The sequence below is a fragment of the Pteropus medius genome, unplaced genomic scaffold (assembly GCF_902729225.1).
Source record: "Pteropus medius unplaced genomic scaffold, Ma_sr-lr_union100, whole genome shotgun sequence".
Lineage (NCBI taxonomy): Eukaryota > Metazoa > Chordata > Mammalia > Chiroptera > Pteropodidae > Pteropus > Pteropus medius.
This window is the reverse complement of record NW_024340692.1, coordinates 413,617-431,552: the sequence shown is the minus strand read 5'-3', so window position 1 is coordinate 431,552 and position 17,936 is coordinate 413,617. Positions and strand designations below refer to the sequence as shown.

The window sequence follows — 17,936 nt, the reverse complement described above, 5'->3', positions numbered from 1 at the left end:
AAGGTCAGTAGTTAAGAGCATTGGTTTGCCTTTTCTTTATCATCTATGGCAGGGGTCCCCAAACCTCCTAGGCCATAGACCAGTACCATCAGTGGCCTGTTAGGAACTGGGCCGCACAACAGGAGGTGAGCGTGGGTTGAGCCAGTGAAGCTTCATCTGTATTTGCAGCCACTCTCCAATGCCACCTTGGGTCCACCTCAAATCATCAGACATTAGATTCTCATAGGAGCACTGGTCCCTGGTGCCAAAAAGGGTGGGGATTGCTGATCTATAGAATATAACATGGTGGAATTATTTTAAAAGAAAATATAGCAACAATTATAGTGAAATGCATTGGATTTTATGGGGGAGTTGTGGGCAAGGAAGGGCATCCTACTTATTTGTGAAGGTGTCCTTAACCATTGCTTTGAGGTTCCCAGAAAGCCATTTCTTAAGAGAGGAACTACCAATTAGTGAGCAGAGGCCCCCAAGGATGCCGTGTAACCATTGTATATTGTGCTAGGAACTCTGCTCAATGATGCATCCAGAATGTGCCTGCTTCAGAAGAATGGGAACATGGAACCATAAACAAGGGCATTGGTTCTTGAAGGGAAATGGCTTCCATGGGCTGTGGTAATTCAACAGGGAGAGTAATAAATCAGATACTTGTGAACCCTCCTTGGCTTGAGCATACAGCACCTGCAGTTTTGAACATTTGACACCACAGCAATCAGAAGCTGTGAGAGTCTCTTTCAAATGCCAAGTGGTGCCTATTACGTATATTTATAGTGCTTTCCTTTTGAGAATAAGTAAACAGTGTCTCATATATTACAATGATCTTTCCTGAAATTTTTGTGCTATTTATGATTTATTTTTGTGAGTATATTATCATGTTTCTTAAGACAATTTTTCTTAAACAAGGTGAGATTTACATATATTTTATATATTTTTATATTTTATATATTTTTAACATGTTTTTTGAATGTCTTCAAACAGAAAAGTTGGAAGAATGTGGTACAATGAATTAATTCATTAACTTATTTGTTCACTTATTAGTGAATTTATTTTTAAATAGGGGAAGCAAAAGAAAAATTTACTATTTGAAAATACTGTGGAAACTTGGGGTATGCAGGGTAAACTTTTCTAAAATGATAAATATGCCTTTTAAAAAAAAAAAAAAAAAACATAGTGCATAGTGATGCCCCCTGGGATACAAGGTTTCTTTTCAGGTTTCTCCTTCATGCATAACCATGAACAAATTTGAAGCTAAGGAGCAGATGAAAAGATCTTAATATTTCTAGATCAGTCATATAAGCATTCGTGTTTTTTTTTGTCTTTTTAAAAAGAAGTTCAAACTCTCGGGCCAGAGTTCCAGGTTAGAAAATAGTTTCATTTTATTGTAGTTTAGTGTGTGTGTGTTGGGGGGGGAAGCGTATTTATTTATTTATTTATTTAAAAATAGGAAAGCTATTGAAATTTTAAATTTTTTTTTTTTTACATAAGTTTTATTGACATTTAATTAATACATCACATGATTGACCATTTAAAGTATACTATTCCCATGGTTTTTGGTATATTCATAGAATTATGCAACCATCACCACAGTCAATTTTAGGACATTTTTATCATTCCAATAAGAAATTCCTCACCTATTAGTGGTTGCTCCATATTTCCCTCCACCCAGTGGGGTGTTTTTAATTCAGTCGTTCTCAGCGCATGCTGCTCATTAGTACCACCTGGGTTTGGAACATAGGAACAGTCAAATACCCCAGATCCACTGAATGAGACTCTGCTGTGAGGCCTAGGCATTTGTAGTTTTAGAACGGTCCCAGGTGATTCTGATTCACAGTAAGTACAAGATGGTGTGTTAGTTGCTCTCTACTATGCATTCTAATCACTTGGGACCTTGTTGAATGGCAAATTCTCTTTAAATCTAGGGTGTGCTCCAGGGTCTTCTCTGACAAGCTCCCAGATACTGCTGATTATGTTGTCCACCCCCGTTCCCCACACTATAAGTAGCAAAGTTACGAGCAGCATCAGCAGTACCTGGGAGCTTGTTGGGAATGCGGAACCTCGGACCCCATCTCTAACTACCTAAATCAGAGCCTGTATTCTAGTAACTTTTTCCAGGTAATTCAGAAATACCTTAAAATTTAAAAATCCCTGGTTTAGGTGAGAGTAAAAGGAATCTTCTATCATGCAGAAGAATTAGAGTTACTCTCATTTTTATACTGATTGTTCTCACTATGTGTGTTAGACCTTCAGTCATCTGTAATGTTTTACTTGTTTTTCTATTTATAATTTATATTCTCCTATACTTGGTTCTTCTAACTGCAGTCTTGTTTTCAAAAGATAATAGGTGCTAGATGTGGATAGGGAGCCTAGTTTGAGGAGCCGAAATCATATTGGCTGCATAAGTTTGCCCTTAGATTAGTGGCACAGTGAGAGGTCCAGAATCAATCAACTGAGTTGGCATAATCCAGTAATGTTTATGGAGAGCCCTTATGTGAATGGCTGTTTGGCACTATAAATCAGTAGAGTGTAATCTAGTGTATAAGAGCCTTAAGTTCCTCAGAGGGGATTGTGGATGGCAGAAACAGAGGAGAGGTGAGTCTGAGGACCAGATTCCCCTCAAGAGAGCTATGATTACCTGAGTCAAGCATAAAATTGTCATGCTATTTTAGAGCCTTCTTTGCCACTCATGTTGGTTAGCAATACCACCCAGCCTGGGAGAGGCAACTGATAAGCTGCATTGGAAAGCATAAAAAGAATATGAGAAGCTTAGAATTCCACTGAGAGGTATTTCCTGGTTATGCTATAAGATTAATTTAAAATGAAAGTAGTATGAAACATAATTGTAATATTTCTGGGCATGAAACTAATCTGTGTTTTTATGGTATTAAGGACTCTGCTAGTATACAGTTGAGGTTTACATATTTCTTACTTTTTTAAGAGTTGACTAAATTCAATTACAGTCCAACGGAATATGTGGTCATTTTAAGTGAGTCTGTACTGAAATACCAGCACGGGAGTGATGTGAAGACCTGAAATGTTAACCAATGGCTTCCCTTAGAGCCTGTGAATTTCCTGAAGGAGCTGTAGAGAGGGTATTCTCCTCATTGAACCTGGACCTCAGTGTTTCTCAAGCTTCCTGTGCATAAGAACCATCTGGGAGCTTGTTAAAAGTACAGCTTCTTAAGCCCACTTGCCAGAGATTCTCATTCAATAGGTTTGTGTGAGATTCAGAATCAGCATGTTTATCCTAAAGCTGAATGATAAAGATCACACTTGAGAAATACTGCTTGAGCCCCTGGGAGCTTAATGGTATTACATATGAACTGCAAGGACCCTCTTGGGTGTACACTAGGGGGGTTCTTGAGGGGCTTAATCATGTCTCCTTGCCTGTTCCCTATTTGGGAGGCAAAGGTCTGTATGTTCCTAAGCACCAAGGCACCAAGTTCATCTCACCACGTCTACTATGGACAATAGAGATGCCAACAGCAGACCAAAGAACAACTCTAAAGGAAAAACAATCCAATGAGAGCAAGCCAAGTGCAGAGGCATGCAAAAAACTGAGATTTACACCTCATTACTCTGTTCAGTATAATAATTACATGGCCTAGACATGTTAGTGTTCTTCCTGGTCAGTTGGTGGATGGTTATAGGAGCAGGAGGGGAAGAGAGCCAGCACCTCATAGAAACCAACACTGGTTTTCAGTGTTTACAGTGCATAAGCAGCTCATTCTCAGAGTTTTTGATATGTATGTGTGGACTATGCCTGGAAACCTGCATTTTAATAAGAGATTTACAGCTGGTCTACTGACCATGCTTTGAGATACACTAGTGTGTGTGTAGCTAATAAAGTTTATATTGCTTAACTGGGCCCATCTTTAGTTCTGTGGCTTGAACAAGATTAAATGGGGATATTTAAATGGGGTTTCAACTCCTTGTGCTTTTTATGATGGAGTAACTGGAAGAACAATGCAGTACATTTGACTACTGTGATTAAATGAAGAGCATATGCCAAGTATAAAATTTTAGGCCCACGAGTCTCAATTTCAGTTGCACATTAATGCTCCCTGAAGAACTTTGAAATATATGAATATTTGGGGTCTACCTAGAATGGCTGGAGGGTCAGCTTCAAGCATCGGTATATTTTCAAAGCTTCCTAGGTGGTTTCTGACGTGCTGGTGCGTTGAGATCTGCTGGCCAGTTGTTGCAGTGAAAAAATGGGATTCATTGTTGCCGGACCTTCAGGTCGTTCAGGATTAATAACATTTTATATGAAATCTCCTGACTAGTAAATGTTGAAAAATAATTTAGATTTTTAAAAATGCGTGTTGATAGACAAAATACATCTACTTACAGGGTGCAGTCCAAGGGAAGTAAGTTTGTGACCTCTGGTTTAGGCATTTAACGGTTTTCAAAAACTTTAGAAGCTTTTTCTATCTGTGAACAATTTTTATACTAATTACTTTTTAAAAAAATCTCTACTAAGATATCCTTTGGTTCAGGCTTATTTTTCTCCTCCTTTTATTTGGTCTGAATTTTCTTTCGGTTAGCTTGAACTCCATTTTTCTTATATTTAACTAAGTTAATTAAACATTCTTGAATATTGACCATACGGGAAGTGCAGTAGAGAACTGATATTCAGCTGGTGTTTTGATTGCAAGGAAGAATAACTAAACTAAATTTTTATGATTCATAAATTTTTAGAGGCTTATTTTCTCATTTGCTTTGTAATATGCCATTTTTTACCCTGAAATTTTATCATGTGCTTTGCGTTTAATTTTTCCTCTGCATATTCATATTATGGCAGTCTTTTAAAGATCTCTCTTCCCTCAGCTCAAGTGAGGAAATAGCTGTGAATTCATGAGCAGTAACTGCTTGTTCCAGAATTCGTGCATCATTCTGATGTGCCAGACAGTGGCTGACATGCACAAATATCAAATGTTAAGAATCTCATTTGTGGAAAGGTTTGATCTGATCACCATCAAGCTGTACTTTCTGAAATAAGGGAATATTAAATGTTTTTGGCAGATGGTGTGCTCTAAAAGGGCCAATTAGGCCAATAGTAATGGATGGTTATACCCTGAGTAGATTTAAAGTTATGCATTCTATTTGTGTATTTGTTCATCTATTTGTGCAGTGTTATGTAGTTTATTTAGATGGAGAGTTGATTTTAAGAACTTAAAGATGTGTGTCCTAAAGGCTGAAGTACTTTGTAATTCATATTGATTTTTTCATTTATCTCTTAAGACAAATGCATTTATCCCTTCGAGCCATCAAACAGAAAAACAAGAGAAGGTCCCAAGATAAATACTGACACAGAGTATACTAAGACCAGTTTGTGGATATCAAAATGTAGACCACTTTTAATTTTGATAACTAGCTTTTTCTTAGCATTAAACTATTTTTACATTTTCTCCTATACCCATTTTGAAAGATCAGATGTAGTCAACCATTCAAAGAGCATAGGAAGAGTGTTTCAGATCTAGGGGAAAGGTTATGCCTAGATGCTGCCTTGGGGACAAGATTGATTGATGCACTAGAGGAAATAACAGGAGGCAGAGTGACTGGAACAAAGTACTCTAGGGAGGGAGGGGCCTAGGTAGAAGCTCAGGAGAGGTGGGTATGGCCTACAATATGAAAGACTATGGCAAAGGCTTTGGATTTTATTTATAAAAAGTGGGAAGTCATTGAAGGTTTTTCTTTTTAACTTATTTTGAAAGAATTTTGAGGTTCCAGAAAAGTTGCAAGAATAGTACAAAAGACTGTCATAAACCAGTTACACAGGTTCATCAGTTAGTACTTTGCCACATTGCTTTATCTTTCTCTCTATATGATTTAAACAAATATTTGAGAGTAGATTGCATATATTCAATAGTATGTTTTCTGAGAACAAGGATATTATTCTCATATAACCAGAGTACAATTATCAAATTGAATAAATTTAACATTGATATAATATTTTATAGTCTATATTCCAGTTTTGTCATTTGTCTTAACATCTTTTTATAACTTTTTCCTTTTTATTTTTAGTGTGCAGGATCTAGTGTAGGATCACATGTTGGCTTTAGTTGTCATATCTTTTTAGTATTTTAAAAACTGGAACTATTTCTCATCTTTTTTTTTTTCTCTTTCATGACATTGACAATTTTGAATACTGTAAAAGTGATGCTTCTCAGGATGTTACTTCTGGAGGCACTGATGTCCATCTTGCCTTCATTGGTGATTTAAATTTTGATTACCCCGTCGAGGTGATACTGGTTTCTCTACTGTATAGTTATTATTTTCCTCTTGTAACTAATAAGCGATCTGTGGAGAAGGCACTTGGAGACCACGCGAATATCCTCTTTCTCATTAAGCACACAGCTTCGTGACCAATTTTCACTCTGATGACTTCAAAATGGTGATTTCTCAACTCTCCCACTCCCTTCACATTTACTAATGGCAGTGTAGATAGAGATATGTTTTAGGAGTGGAAATGGTAGGAATCTCTGGAAATTCACTTAATCTATAGATTCTAAAGCTCCACCTCTATAGATTCTGATTTAGAAAGCTTGGGTGGGAGCCAATATATCTAGAATCTATATATTTTTAAATTAAAGTCTCAAGGGATTTGATGTGAAACTAGGTTTGGGAATCACTGGACAAATTGTTAATATACCAAATAATATCACAATATTCTATAATGATGTTAGAATTTCTTTCCTTCCACACTTGCATCTTAAAAATGGGCACCATTAAGTTACCAACCAGGCATATTGAAGTAATAAATGAGATTCTATTTTGAACTTTTCTTTGTGAAAGAATTCAAGTTAAGATTATTTATATTGGCAGTGTACTTATACTTCACATGATACATATGAATTTTTCTAAAATCGAGAAGAGGTTAACTAAATTTAAAACTGTGTGGCTGAATTAAGTTTGGAATATTTTTTAATGGCTTTTTAATAGAGATATAATTTAATATATCATAAAATTAACCTTTTTAAAGTTACAGTTCAGTAGTTTTTATTATATTCATGAAGTTATTTAACCATCTAATTTTAGAATATTTTCATGACCCCTCTAAAGAAGTCCCGTGCCAGTAGCAGTCATTCCCCCAATACCCCCTATTCCCAATCCCTAGAAAACACTACTTTTTAAATCTTTTGTCTCTTCTGGACATTTTATATAAATGGAATCATACAACATGTGGCCTTTAATGACTGGCTTCTTCCACATAGCATAGTGTTTTCCAGGCTCATCTATGTTGTAGCATGTATGTCATTCTTTTTTTTATGACTGAACAATATTTCATTGCTTGGATATACCACTTTTATTTATTCTGTAATATTTTTGTATGCTTACAAAATCTAATGAATTTTTAGTGTTTTTGCTTTTTACATTTATTTCTGAAGGCGAACTACTTTTCATAAGTTCCTGAAAAGAAACCTCTTAGTCTTTAAGAAGTTATTGTTTTTCATTTCCATGCAGATTTTCTTATTACATTTACTGTTTCTTAATGATGTTGCTTAGAATCTTGTAACTCTAAAATATCGACCATTAGCTATTACCATATGGTTTTGTTGTCAAGCATTTGTTTTGGGTGGCTTATTATTTCAATAATTGAATATATTGTCTAAAGGAATCCCCTGAGATATAGATGTTTGGTTTTATTTAGCATAAAGTAAGCATGACATTATTATTAAATCATCTGTATTATGCAGTCAAACTGCCATAAGGGATTAGAACCAGGATAATACTGGTTATATATTTTATTTTGCTGAAGTTACAGAAACTTTAATACTTAGGGAGCCACCATTTCTGGGCAGAACACATCATATATAACCTTATTTTTGGAAATGGTGCTTATTTTATAGTTTTTTTGAAAGTGGGAGTTTAACAAGGCTGACTTGTGGCAATTGCCTTAGATATACTTAACTCACTGATATTTACCTTTTTGGGGCGAGGGAGGGTGGTCAGGATCTTATTCGATAATCTCACAAAATTTAGATGTTCCCTTAGAAAAAATTTGAAGTTTTGTAAATAATTTCAGAGAGTTTGTGAATTTTTGCTTTAATGGGTAAATGGACAGCTTTATAGACACATCAGGAAAAAGAAGATGAGTAAGAAGGGAGTATCAGTGCCCTTGAAAAAGCCTAGCAGATTTAAGGATAAGAAAGAAGCTAGGGCAGTAACTGGGGAAGTATAGCCAATAATACTTTTCAAGAGCCATCTGTCTCTTTGCAGTTTGATTATTTCTGTGGAATTGGATGTTTTGCTTATTTTCATTTCCTCTTTTCTCCTCCTCTTTCCCACCCAGGGAAGTCTTTGCTCACAGTTCGTGATTCTAATCACTTGGGGTTTATACCTGAGATTTAGAATTAGACCTAAAAAATAAGCTACACATATTATACTTCCAGTTAGTAATTGGCACTAGAAAATGCTTTAAAGTTCTTCAAAATGTGGATATTTAATTTAAAATTGGTATGGTAATTTGCTGACAAAATAATTTTTGCCTTAATAGGCATGTAACTTAATAATAGAAGCAGGATCCCTAAGTATTTGTATGTTTTCCCCCAGCCATCACCTTGTACCTAAAATAGTCTGACACTTCTGGCATTGGCAGATACCTTTGATTAAATCCCTGTCTCTCAAAATAGGAATCCTGGGAAAATTTCAGTGTGAGGACAGAACCATTGTAAAATGAAGTATATTTTCAAAGAAATGTTATACTTTCCCTATCTGCCTTATAAACCCCAAGAAAAAATAAAATTAGTCAAAGAATTAAAATAGTTTTTGCTCCAGGTCTTCTTTTTCTGGGAGCTTGTGTAGAAAGGATAAAATACTTTTGTCTTAAAACACTATAGGATATATGATGATTTACAATTGTTTAATTTTCTTATAGTAGTATTCATTGTGGAATCTTCATAATTTTTATTATGCATTTTTTAACTTAAAATCTACAGAAGTTTTTTAATCCCTTTTTGGCTTCCAACTAGCACTTTCAAATCAAAATTCAGAGCAGGTAGAGAAATGCTTTTAAAATGCATATTTGAGGCAGTAAGTGCTATGCTGTGCTTCTGAAAGTGCCAGGGTCACAGCTGCACACATGAAAATGCATGGTGACTGCAGGCATTGTTTCCTCACACAGAAAAGGCAATCTGTGTCTATCACTGAATTTATGATGTAAATCAAATCATAGTTTTCCTATATTCAGAGATGTAGCAGAAAGGTTGAGGTGACCTAAAGGTTACAAATAACTTTTACTTTTTGATTTTCCTACCATAAGACTAATTTTCTTTACTCCCTCTTTTTTATTAAGATTGATGTACTTAAAGGTGAACGTAGTTACATACCTTATTTTACCATTGCCACTGCACTAGTCTAGTGGAACCATAAACTGATCATTCCCTCCCCCACTCCATTATGTTAAAATGCATGTATTGCTCTGTGTTGTTGACAATATTATTAAAGGGTGGGAAGTGTTGAAGTATTATATACCAATTCTCCATGCTTCCTGTGCTTTTTTTTCTGAACAGTGTGGACTTTGAAACAATGTATTAGCAGGACTATGATAACTTGGTTTTTCATGATCTAGTCAGTTTAAAAAAGTGGTTTAGGGAAAGAGAGAGGGATGGAGAGAAGGAGGGAAGGAGAGAGAGTTTCTGTATTTGTATTTATTGAAGATGTGCATTCAGCACTGAATAGGAAACATGAAAAACATAAGACACTCAGCTTTCAAGCTGCTTCTGCTCTAGTTTAAGATACAAACTTACCTGCATGATTATCATAATAGTTCCCCATCTATGGAGTATTCTTTGTGCTAGGTACTATATTAAATGCTTTACTTAAAATAGCAGTTAAAACATTTACAATTCATGAAATGGGTAAGTACTGAAGAATATACAACAAATTGGTTCATCTATGGTAGAAAAAGAAAAACAATGCACAGTGAAGGAGATATTAGAGCACTAAAGGCCAATGAAGGGTGACCTCATTGCCTGGTTCGTATTGATATTGATCTTTAGAAACAACGTTATTCTGTCTTAAGAAGAAAGCAGAGCCATCTTTACTGCTTTCTGCTTTTACAAGATTTGATTCCACTTCTAGTTCTGAGCAGTGTGAAGGTTAGAGCTTTAATGAGTGGCTTGGGTTATATAATTTCACCATTGGAAGGTACTTAGTCTGATTTCTTCATTTTATAGATGAAGAAACTTTACCCAAGAGAGGTTAATTTTCTTGCCTGAGATCACACGATTTGTTGCAGAGCCAGAATATAAATTTGGAACTCTTGACTGTTAATTCAGTGCTTTCTCTCCGCTATTTCACCTCACTTCTCCCTTTCTAGTTTTTTTCTGAGATATGGATATGGCAGCATAACATAAATGATTTCGATGAATCTATGTAGTTATTACTTAAATAATAATGATGACAATGCCCCACATTTATGTTTGCTTTTCAAAATTTGTTTAGTTTGTCTGCCACTATTAGTTTTACAAGTGAGCAGGTTGATTATATGGTCAACTCATCTATCATTTTTAATGAAGTGTTGTCAACTTACTCTATAACTTGAATAGCCGGTTTGGAGGATAATTGAAATTTTAAGGCATAACCCAGGTTTTGTTTTAGTGTTCTTTTGTACCACATTATTATTTTTTTTTGATCAACAGTGCTTCTAATGAAGAGCTAAGTTGACTTGTGTAAATTGTGGATCTTTCATTTACCTTGACCTTTCTCAATTGTATGTACTTGAAAGCAGTGAGGAGGAAAAAAAAGAAATATCTTGAATAATCCATAAATTTAATAATCAATCCTTGAACAACACATCAAGAGTGAACTATACTTAGCCTTATGACATTTTAAATGCTCAAATTATAATATTTTACATATGAAAGTAACTATTTTCTGTCATGCCCAAATTAGTATGTGCATTATTTAATGCTGTTTATTTATTTTGGAACATGATTCTATATTTTGCAAAGGCATAATTTTACATTTGTTTTCCATTTTAATTCTTTTATTTTCTACTGTATTCATTACTCTGATATACCTATTGTTAATACTTGATGGCTATATTTTCATAAGAAACTTAAAATTTTGAGCATGATTGATTGCTTTCGGTCATTGTAAAGAAAGGTAAAAGGTAAAAGTCTTTTTGAATAACTCAGGGCTAGTACCATGTTTTAATCAGTTTTGTGCCTTGTAGTACTTGTCATTTCACCTCATGCAGTGATTCTTAACCAGGGGCAATTTTGCCCCCACTCCCAGGGGACATTTAGTAATGTCTGGAGACATTTTTGATTGTCACCATTAAGGTGAATGCTTTTAGATCCAGTAGGTAGAGGCCAGAAATGTTGCTAAAAATCTCATAGTGCTTTGGACAACCCCACAACAAAGAATTATCTGGCCCCAAATGTCAGCAGTGCCAAAACTGAGAAACCATCATGTATGGCAGTTGCATAATAAAGTATATTGAATTAGAAAATGCATCCATTTTATCACTTAAGCATAAGGCTTTATATACTTATATGTGTATTTACATACCAATTTAATGATTCATAAGAGAAGATTTAACTCTTTGCTTCATTATGCTTAAAGTATTAAAACAATTTTGGCAATTATAATTGATTTTAGGTTAGTTGTACTCAGTTGAAATAGTGTTATATGAGTAATCAAATGTTAACAGTAAGAGTCAGTGTTCTTACTTTGGACTTCCTTTCTCCTGTAAAGTTTTCAGCTTCTTGGAATCAGTATTGTATGTTCCCTGCATTATTTCCACCTGGATATGACATAATCAATTCTCTGGAAAAGTTCATTATCCAGATGTCTAAATCAGTAATTAATCTGATAATCCTTATCCTACTATATTCTACTTAATCTCATCTTTAGAATTTAAGTCTGAGATACTAAATAGAATTTGCAGAATCCGATAGCTAGCAAAACAGGACTTCAACTTCAAGCAACAAAGCTAGAGTGGTTCCCACAATCCCAGTGAAGTAGAAGCTGAGTTATAATAGTGTTGTTTGCCATAAATGCATCATTTAAAATTACTATCACTTATTTTTGTTGACCTGATCTAATTTGGATCAAACTGTTTTGAAAAGGAAATAGATCCTTAACATATTTGGTGGATGAGGAATGGGAAGGGGTGGGGGATGACTTAATGTGGGAAGAATATTGAAAAGCACTTCAGTGCTTTTATGATTACAGAAAAACTAGTTGGTAACTTTTTGGATTTTCTTCTTAAATAGTCATAAGTGCTGCCATTTAGCTGGAGGATTAATGTATGGTCATATTGATGCTCCTCATTTCAATATGGTGTGCTATCCAGAAGAAAACCCATAGATAACATAATCGCAGTTGCTATTCTGTCCTTTTTTATTCATGTTTACTTGAACATGACCTACTGAATTCTCAGTCTAAGAAGTTCAGCTAATGTGACATAATCTGAGAGGCTTTTAGGATTTGTAACATTTGTTTCTTAATATCTGTGGCAGCCAGAGTAGAAGCAAATTCTAGATAGCTTTAACTGCTAAAGAGTTTGGAATTTAGGAATGTGATTTTTGATATGATTTTTGAGTTTTGGCATAAAAAATTGCTTGGAGCGATCCCTTAGCAATGGCAGTAATCTGATCAGTGAGAAATAATAGCCTTGCTTTAGCAAACAAGAGAAATAGCCTGTGCCAATGAGTGAAGTTAGTGCATGATAGATTAGGTGAGGTTAAGGAGAAAATAAAGAGATGGTGATATAGTACCAGAAGCTGTAGTAGTGTCATAGAGGCGTTTTATATGAGTGTTTCAAAGTGATGGACCTGCCATACTTTTCTGTTTGAGAAAACAAAAATCATATGTTTCCAACTCCTAACCTCCCTCTTCTATGATGTTTTTCTTGTAGTGGTTCTCAACCTTGGCAACAGATTAGAATTGCTAGAAGGGGTTTTAAAAGTTACTATTGCCTGAGCTCCACTCCTAGCAACCCCAATATAATTATAATTGAGACCTGGACATTGGAATTTTTTAAAGAGCTCCACTGATGAATCTAACTTGTAGCCAGGATTGAGAACCAGTATTTTATAGCAGTGCATCAAAATTGTCTGGAGGACTATTAGGTCTGTGTTGGAACCTGAGAATATTCACATTTCTAACAAGTTCTCAGGTGATACTAATATTACTGGTAAGTGATCAGTTTGAGAACCACTAAGAAGGCAGTCTTAAAAAAGCATTTAGGTGTACCTGATCTGCTTTTTTGTTTAATCATTGCAAGTGATATATTTATTGGGTTAAAAATTAGGATTAAAGAATAGCATGTATATGATTCCTTTTATGTTAAAAAGAGGGATACTTCTGTATTGTTTGAATTTTTTTATTTACAATGAGCATTTTACATTTTACTTTAAATTTTTTTTGGAGGAAAAAGCCACATTCATAATAACTAAAAACTTTGTATAGTGTTTCATAGTTTAAAAATCTGATGAAGTTAACATTTTCTAGTAGACTTTAAACTATTTAAAATAACTTGTGTTTGTGCTTTTTTCTTTTTTTTAAACCTAATTATTTGAGAATCCTTCAGGTTTCAGATCTTATGTTTTATATATCTTTACCTTTATGGATATAGGCCAAATAAAGAGTCATCTTTGTTCCATAGAAATTTCAACCATTTTCATTTTGGACAGTTTGTTGTTTGAGATGGGAGAAATTTTCTTTTTCTTCATCTTAAATATACTGGGGAAACAGAGAGCCATACACTGAGAAGAATGGTGTAAGTGCGAACAGAGAGAGAGAGAGAGAGTGCTTACAAGCTAGGGCAATGTTGGAGAAAATGGAACCTTCTGAGTTTGGAAAGAGAACTGTAGGAAGAAGAGGAGGCCTGTGACTTCCTGAAAGAATCAAGGGGATGGATATGAGAGAGCTACTGGAATCAGAAGCGTGGTCAGACAAAGAGCTATTAAATCCAGAGTCTGTTCTCAAATTTATGTCTCTAAGACTCAGGGTCCATTCTCTTTTCTGCAAAACAGTTAAAGGGGGGAAAATATCAGTTCTAATGAACCAACTCTGCAACAAATGCAGCAAATTGTAGTTTTGAGACAATTATGGATCCTGGAAAAATGTCTCTAGATGGTGTTGGCTTTTTTTGCTGCTATGTTTGGATATTGAGAATGTGTAGTCCTGAAATGACGGTTTCCAATATAACTTTGTTTTTCAGAAATCATCCTCACCCTTTGATCACTGTGCTTGAATACAGACCTGATTGCTGGCCAGTACTTTTGCAGCAGCTAACAGTTTTTTTTCAGCAATGTCCTGAAAGGTAATGTAAAATAAAATAAGTGAGGGAGATGGAATTATAGATACTGATTTCAGAGCTTTTTTTTTTTTTAAAAAAACTGCTCTGACTATAGTGTTTTCTCCTGAATAAAAGACATGTCTTAGAGTAGGATATAGTTTTATATTAAGAGTAAGAAAAAAAAAATCTACCAGATTTATTGATTGTTGAAATATTGATTATGAGAAAAGCTATTATTAAAGAAGTTAAGTATTGGTTAGTTAGGAAAGTTGATTAGAAATATTTAGTGAACTACGCAACGCATTTAGAAGATAGTTTCTTCCCCCAGAAATTGATTAGTGAGTTAAACTCTTTCTATTAGAAATCTGCTAATTGATCAAGTAGTATTGCCATCTGGGACTAGATAGCCACCATATGTGGAGTTAGTTTAACTTCACCAAGGCCTCTTGATGGTCCTAAAAGCCACCCTGCATTCTTTCGTTCTTACTACCGTGGCACTGGCTTAAATCATCATCTCGTGGCTTTTCCCACCTGTTCCTGACTGACATCTCTGCCTGTTATCTCGTCCTGCTCAAATCCATTCTCTAAACGTGCATCAGAGTGATATGTCATGAGAGCAAATCTTATTACCACTCTTTTGCTTGAATCACCACAACTATTTCAAAATGCACTTGCCATGTATGGGTTAAGCACACGGAATGCCTCATCCACCCCTTTCAGCTTGATTTTTATAGAACTTACATGTTGCTATATCTTATGGAAGCTTTCTATTGGAAAAAGAAAAAAAAGTTTAGTTTCTGAAATAGTTGGAAAATCCTTGGGCTAAAGGATGAACTCTAGTATGTCATGCTAGCCTCTGTGTATGATATGGTTTCTACCTGTTTAACTAGTTTTATCTTGTCTTTATCTCACAATTTATGAATTATGTATTCAGCGATACACTGACTTAATTTTGGTTCCACACAGGAAGTAGACCTGTTCCCTTGCCTCAGTGCTCTTGCTTATTGGTACCCATCTCGCTCTCTTGAATCTTACCCTAACCTTTCCTGACGAATTTCTCTACTTAAAATCTCTGTTTAGGCATAATCTCTACTAAGAAATCGTTGCTTACCAGAGGTGGGATTAGGTGTCTCTTTTATATGATCCCACAATAACTTCAGTTGTGATTTCTACCTTCATTATATTTACTATATTGCCTTAAAGTACTCTATTAAACCTTCCTGAAGGCAGGGGCTGTGTTTCATTATTTATATTAATAATGCCTGGCACATTTCTACATGCTCTGTAAATGTTGGATTTATATACATGAGGCCCACAGATTGGCGAGGCCCAGGCAGTGGATTGTAGAGTGCTTCCAAATATACGATATCATTATGTAATACTATCATGCAAGATCAAGATAGGATATCACTGTCTCGGGCAATTTAATGCCTGAATTATATTCACCGCACCAGCTCCATTTGTGTTTTCTTGCTCTTGAAGGTCTTACAGTGTCCCATTGATACAGTTTCTGAGAATTTTAGAAGTTATGGCAATTCCAGGCCAGATATACTGCTACAGGAAGTTTTAAAGAAAATAGGGAACCCTGTAGTCATCTGCCAGTGAGGAAAATCCATGTAGCATTTGAATGAATAGCTCAAAATAAACATTATCACCCTCTCTTATCTCACCTAGGATTGCATTTTCAAAGGTTAAGATATTAATATTTATTAAATAAGTCTTTGTTCAACTGTGTCAGAGACCAAAAATAACAAATTTATGACATTTCTTTAATGAAATTTATCTTGTTAAATTGGGATACTTTATAAAAAATGTTGCTGGCGATATGCCAAATTTGTCATTAAGCTTGTTAAGAATATCTTTTCCAATGCTTTGGTTAGGCAACAAGTAATTTAACCTTTGTTTACTTTCATTTCAAAGGAGTATTATATTGGGATTTGAAAGTGGTTATTCTAATGAAATTTGTCCTGATATTCATAAGAAAAATAGATTATTGATTGACTTGGGTTTATTTATTGATAAGCTTCTATTGACTTTTCCTTTCATTTAAATGAAATGTATTATAGTATTCTATCTAGAGCCTTTTGGCAGTTCTAAACTATTTTATATTTATTTGCAAAAATAATTTCGGTTAACTCATTTCTCCTTTTGCACTATGAGATTATTTTTTGCAGGATGAAACTGATAATTCTTGTTGCATTTTTCAAGCTTCCTAAGATTTAATTTTAGAGTAAGTTAACCTAGTAGTTTTTAAATTGTTGTTTAGAAGGTAATGAAGGAAATTTGGTAATTTAATAAGAATATAAATATCAGTTCACAACTATGGGAAGGAGGCAAAATGTGAAGATAGCTTGTATTCTAGCTTTTTCCGTGTTAGGAACTACTGATCGGACCAACTGTTTGCATTCATTTTTAATAGCATATAGATGTCCTGAAATGACAGTATATCTTCATGCAAGGTTTTTGGGGCGCATTTTTTTATGATTCTGCATCATTTATAGAAGGTCTGTGATATTAAGACTTCACCTTCATGGAACAGAGATGTGTAAATTGACAGTGATGGCGTGGTCTTTAGGTTTGGATGCTTTAAGGTTATCTAGTCTAACGTACAAGTTTTCAGGTGAGGGAACTAAATAGAACAACATTAAATGACTTCCTCAAGGTCTTATGGCTAGTTAGTAGTGAAATTGAGCTTAAAGCCGCACTTTTTGACTATCATTCCAAGTCTTTTCCTGCTACTTCTCTCTCAGTGAACAAAAATATGAAAGATGTATATGTAGATACATGCATACTTGGTTACATTTTTAAACATTCTTAATGGCTTTGGAATTTCAGATTATCTGTTTTATTATTTTCTTCTTCTCTTAAACCCTGTCAGTTAATACCCCATTGAGGTGATAGTTACTCATCAGATATCCTATAGGAAATGCAATATCTAAAATCAGGGCAGATTAAGCCAAGGAGATTTTTAAATAGTATATTGTCTTTAAGGAAGTTCAACATTATGCTCCTGATGTCAAATAATAGCAGCATCTTGGAAATATATTTCTTTATATGAACCTTGCATTTCACCTTTAGCATCTCAAAGTAGGAGAAAACTGATAGCTATCGTGGATGTTCTTGACACTTGGACAGTATTTATTCTTTGGGAAACACATTATTAGAAAGAGATGGGGAAAAAAATGTTTCTTAAATGCCTTTTCTAGAAACTTATGCTTCATATTCCAACCTATACATACATCATCCACTTGCTTGATCTATGAGCTTTCTTTAGTTTCCTAAAGCGGATGGTATGATAAAGATATATCTTACAATAATAATTTTGAACTCAAAAGTCCTTTTGTTTTTTATAGGTTGTGTATTTGTGCTCATGAGAAAAAAAAAATCCTCCAGATTGAGCTCCATCAGAGCTAAGATTTAATCTGTTTTTGTTTTTTGCTTTGTTTCTAGCACATAGAAGAGTGAATGGTATACTATAGGTACTCAGTACATTTTGCCAAGTGAATAACTGAACAAATGAGTGAATAAATGAAATTTTATCAGATTTGGTAATTTTAAAATTTTTATTAATGTTAATGATGTTTTGAAATCAGATGGCTGTGGAGTGTATAGTTATATGAAATTATGTTGTCAAGCATAATTCAAATGCCATTTCCTCCATGAAGTATTGTACTTTATACTTTTA

The 17,936-nt window shown here is 34.6% G+C and overlaps 1 protein-coding gene across 3 annotated transcripts in view; it reads left to right on the top strand.

Moving 5' to 3' along the window:
• Positions 1–17,936, top strand: part of FOCAD (focadhesin) — a 262,544-nt gene that overhangs the window by 57,066 nt on the left and 187,542 nt on the right. For all 3 annotated transcript variants that reach the window (XM_039868697.1, XM_039868772.1, XM_039868837.1), the window contains exon 6: positions 14,174–14,275. In XM_039868697.1, the coding sequence (XP_039724631.1) occupies positions 14,174–14,275 (102 nt within the window). The remainder of the gene's footprint in view (positions 1–14,173; positions 14,276–17,936) is intronic.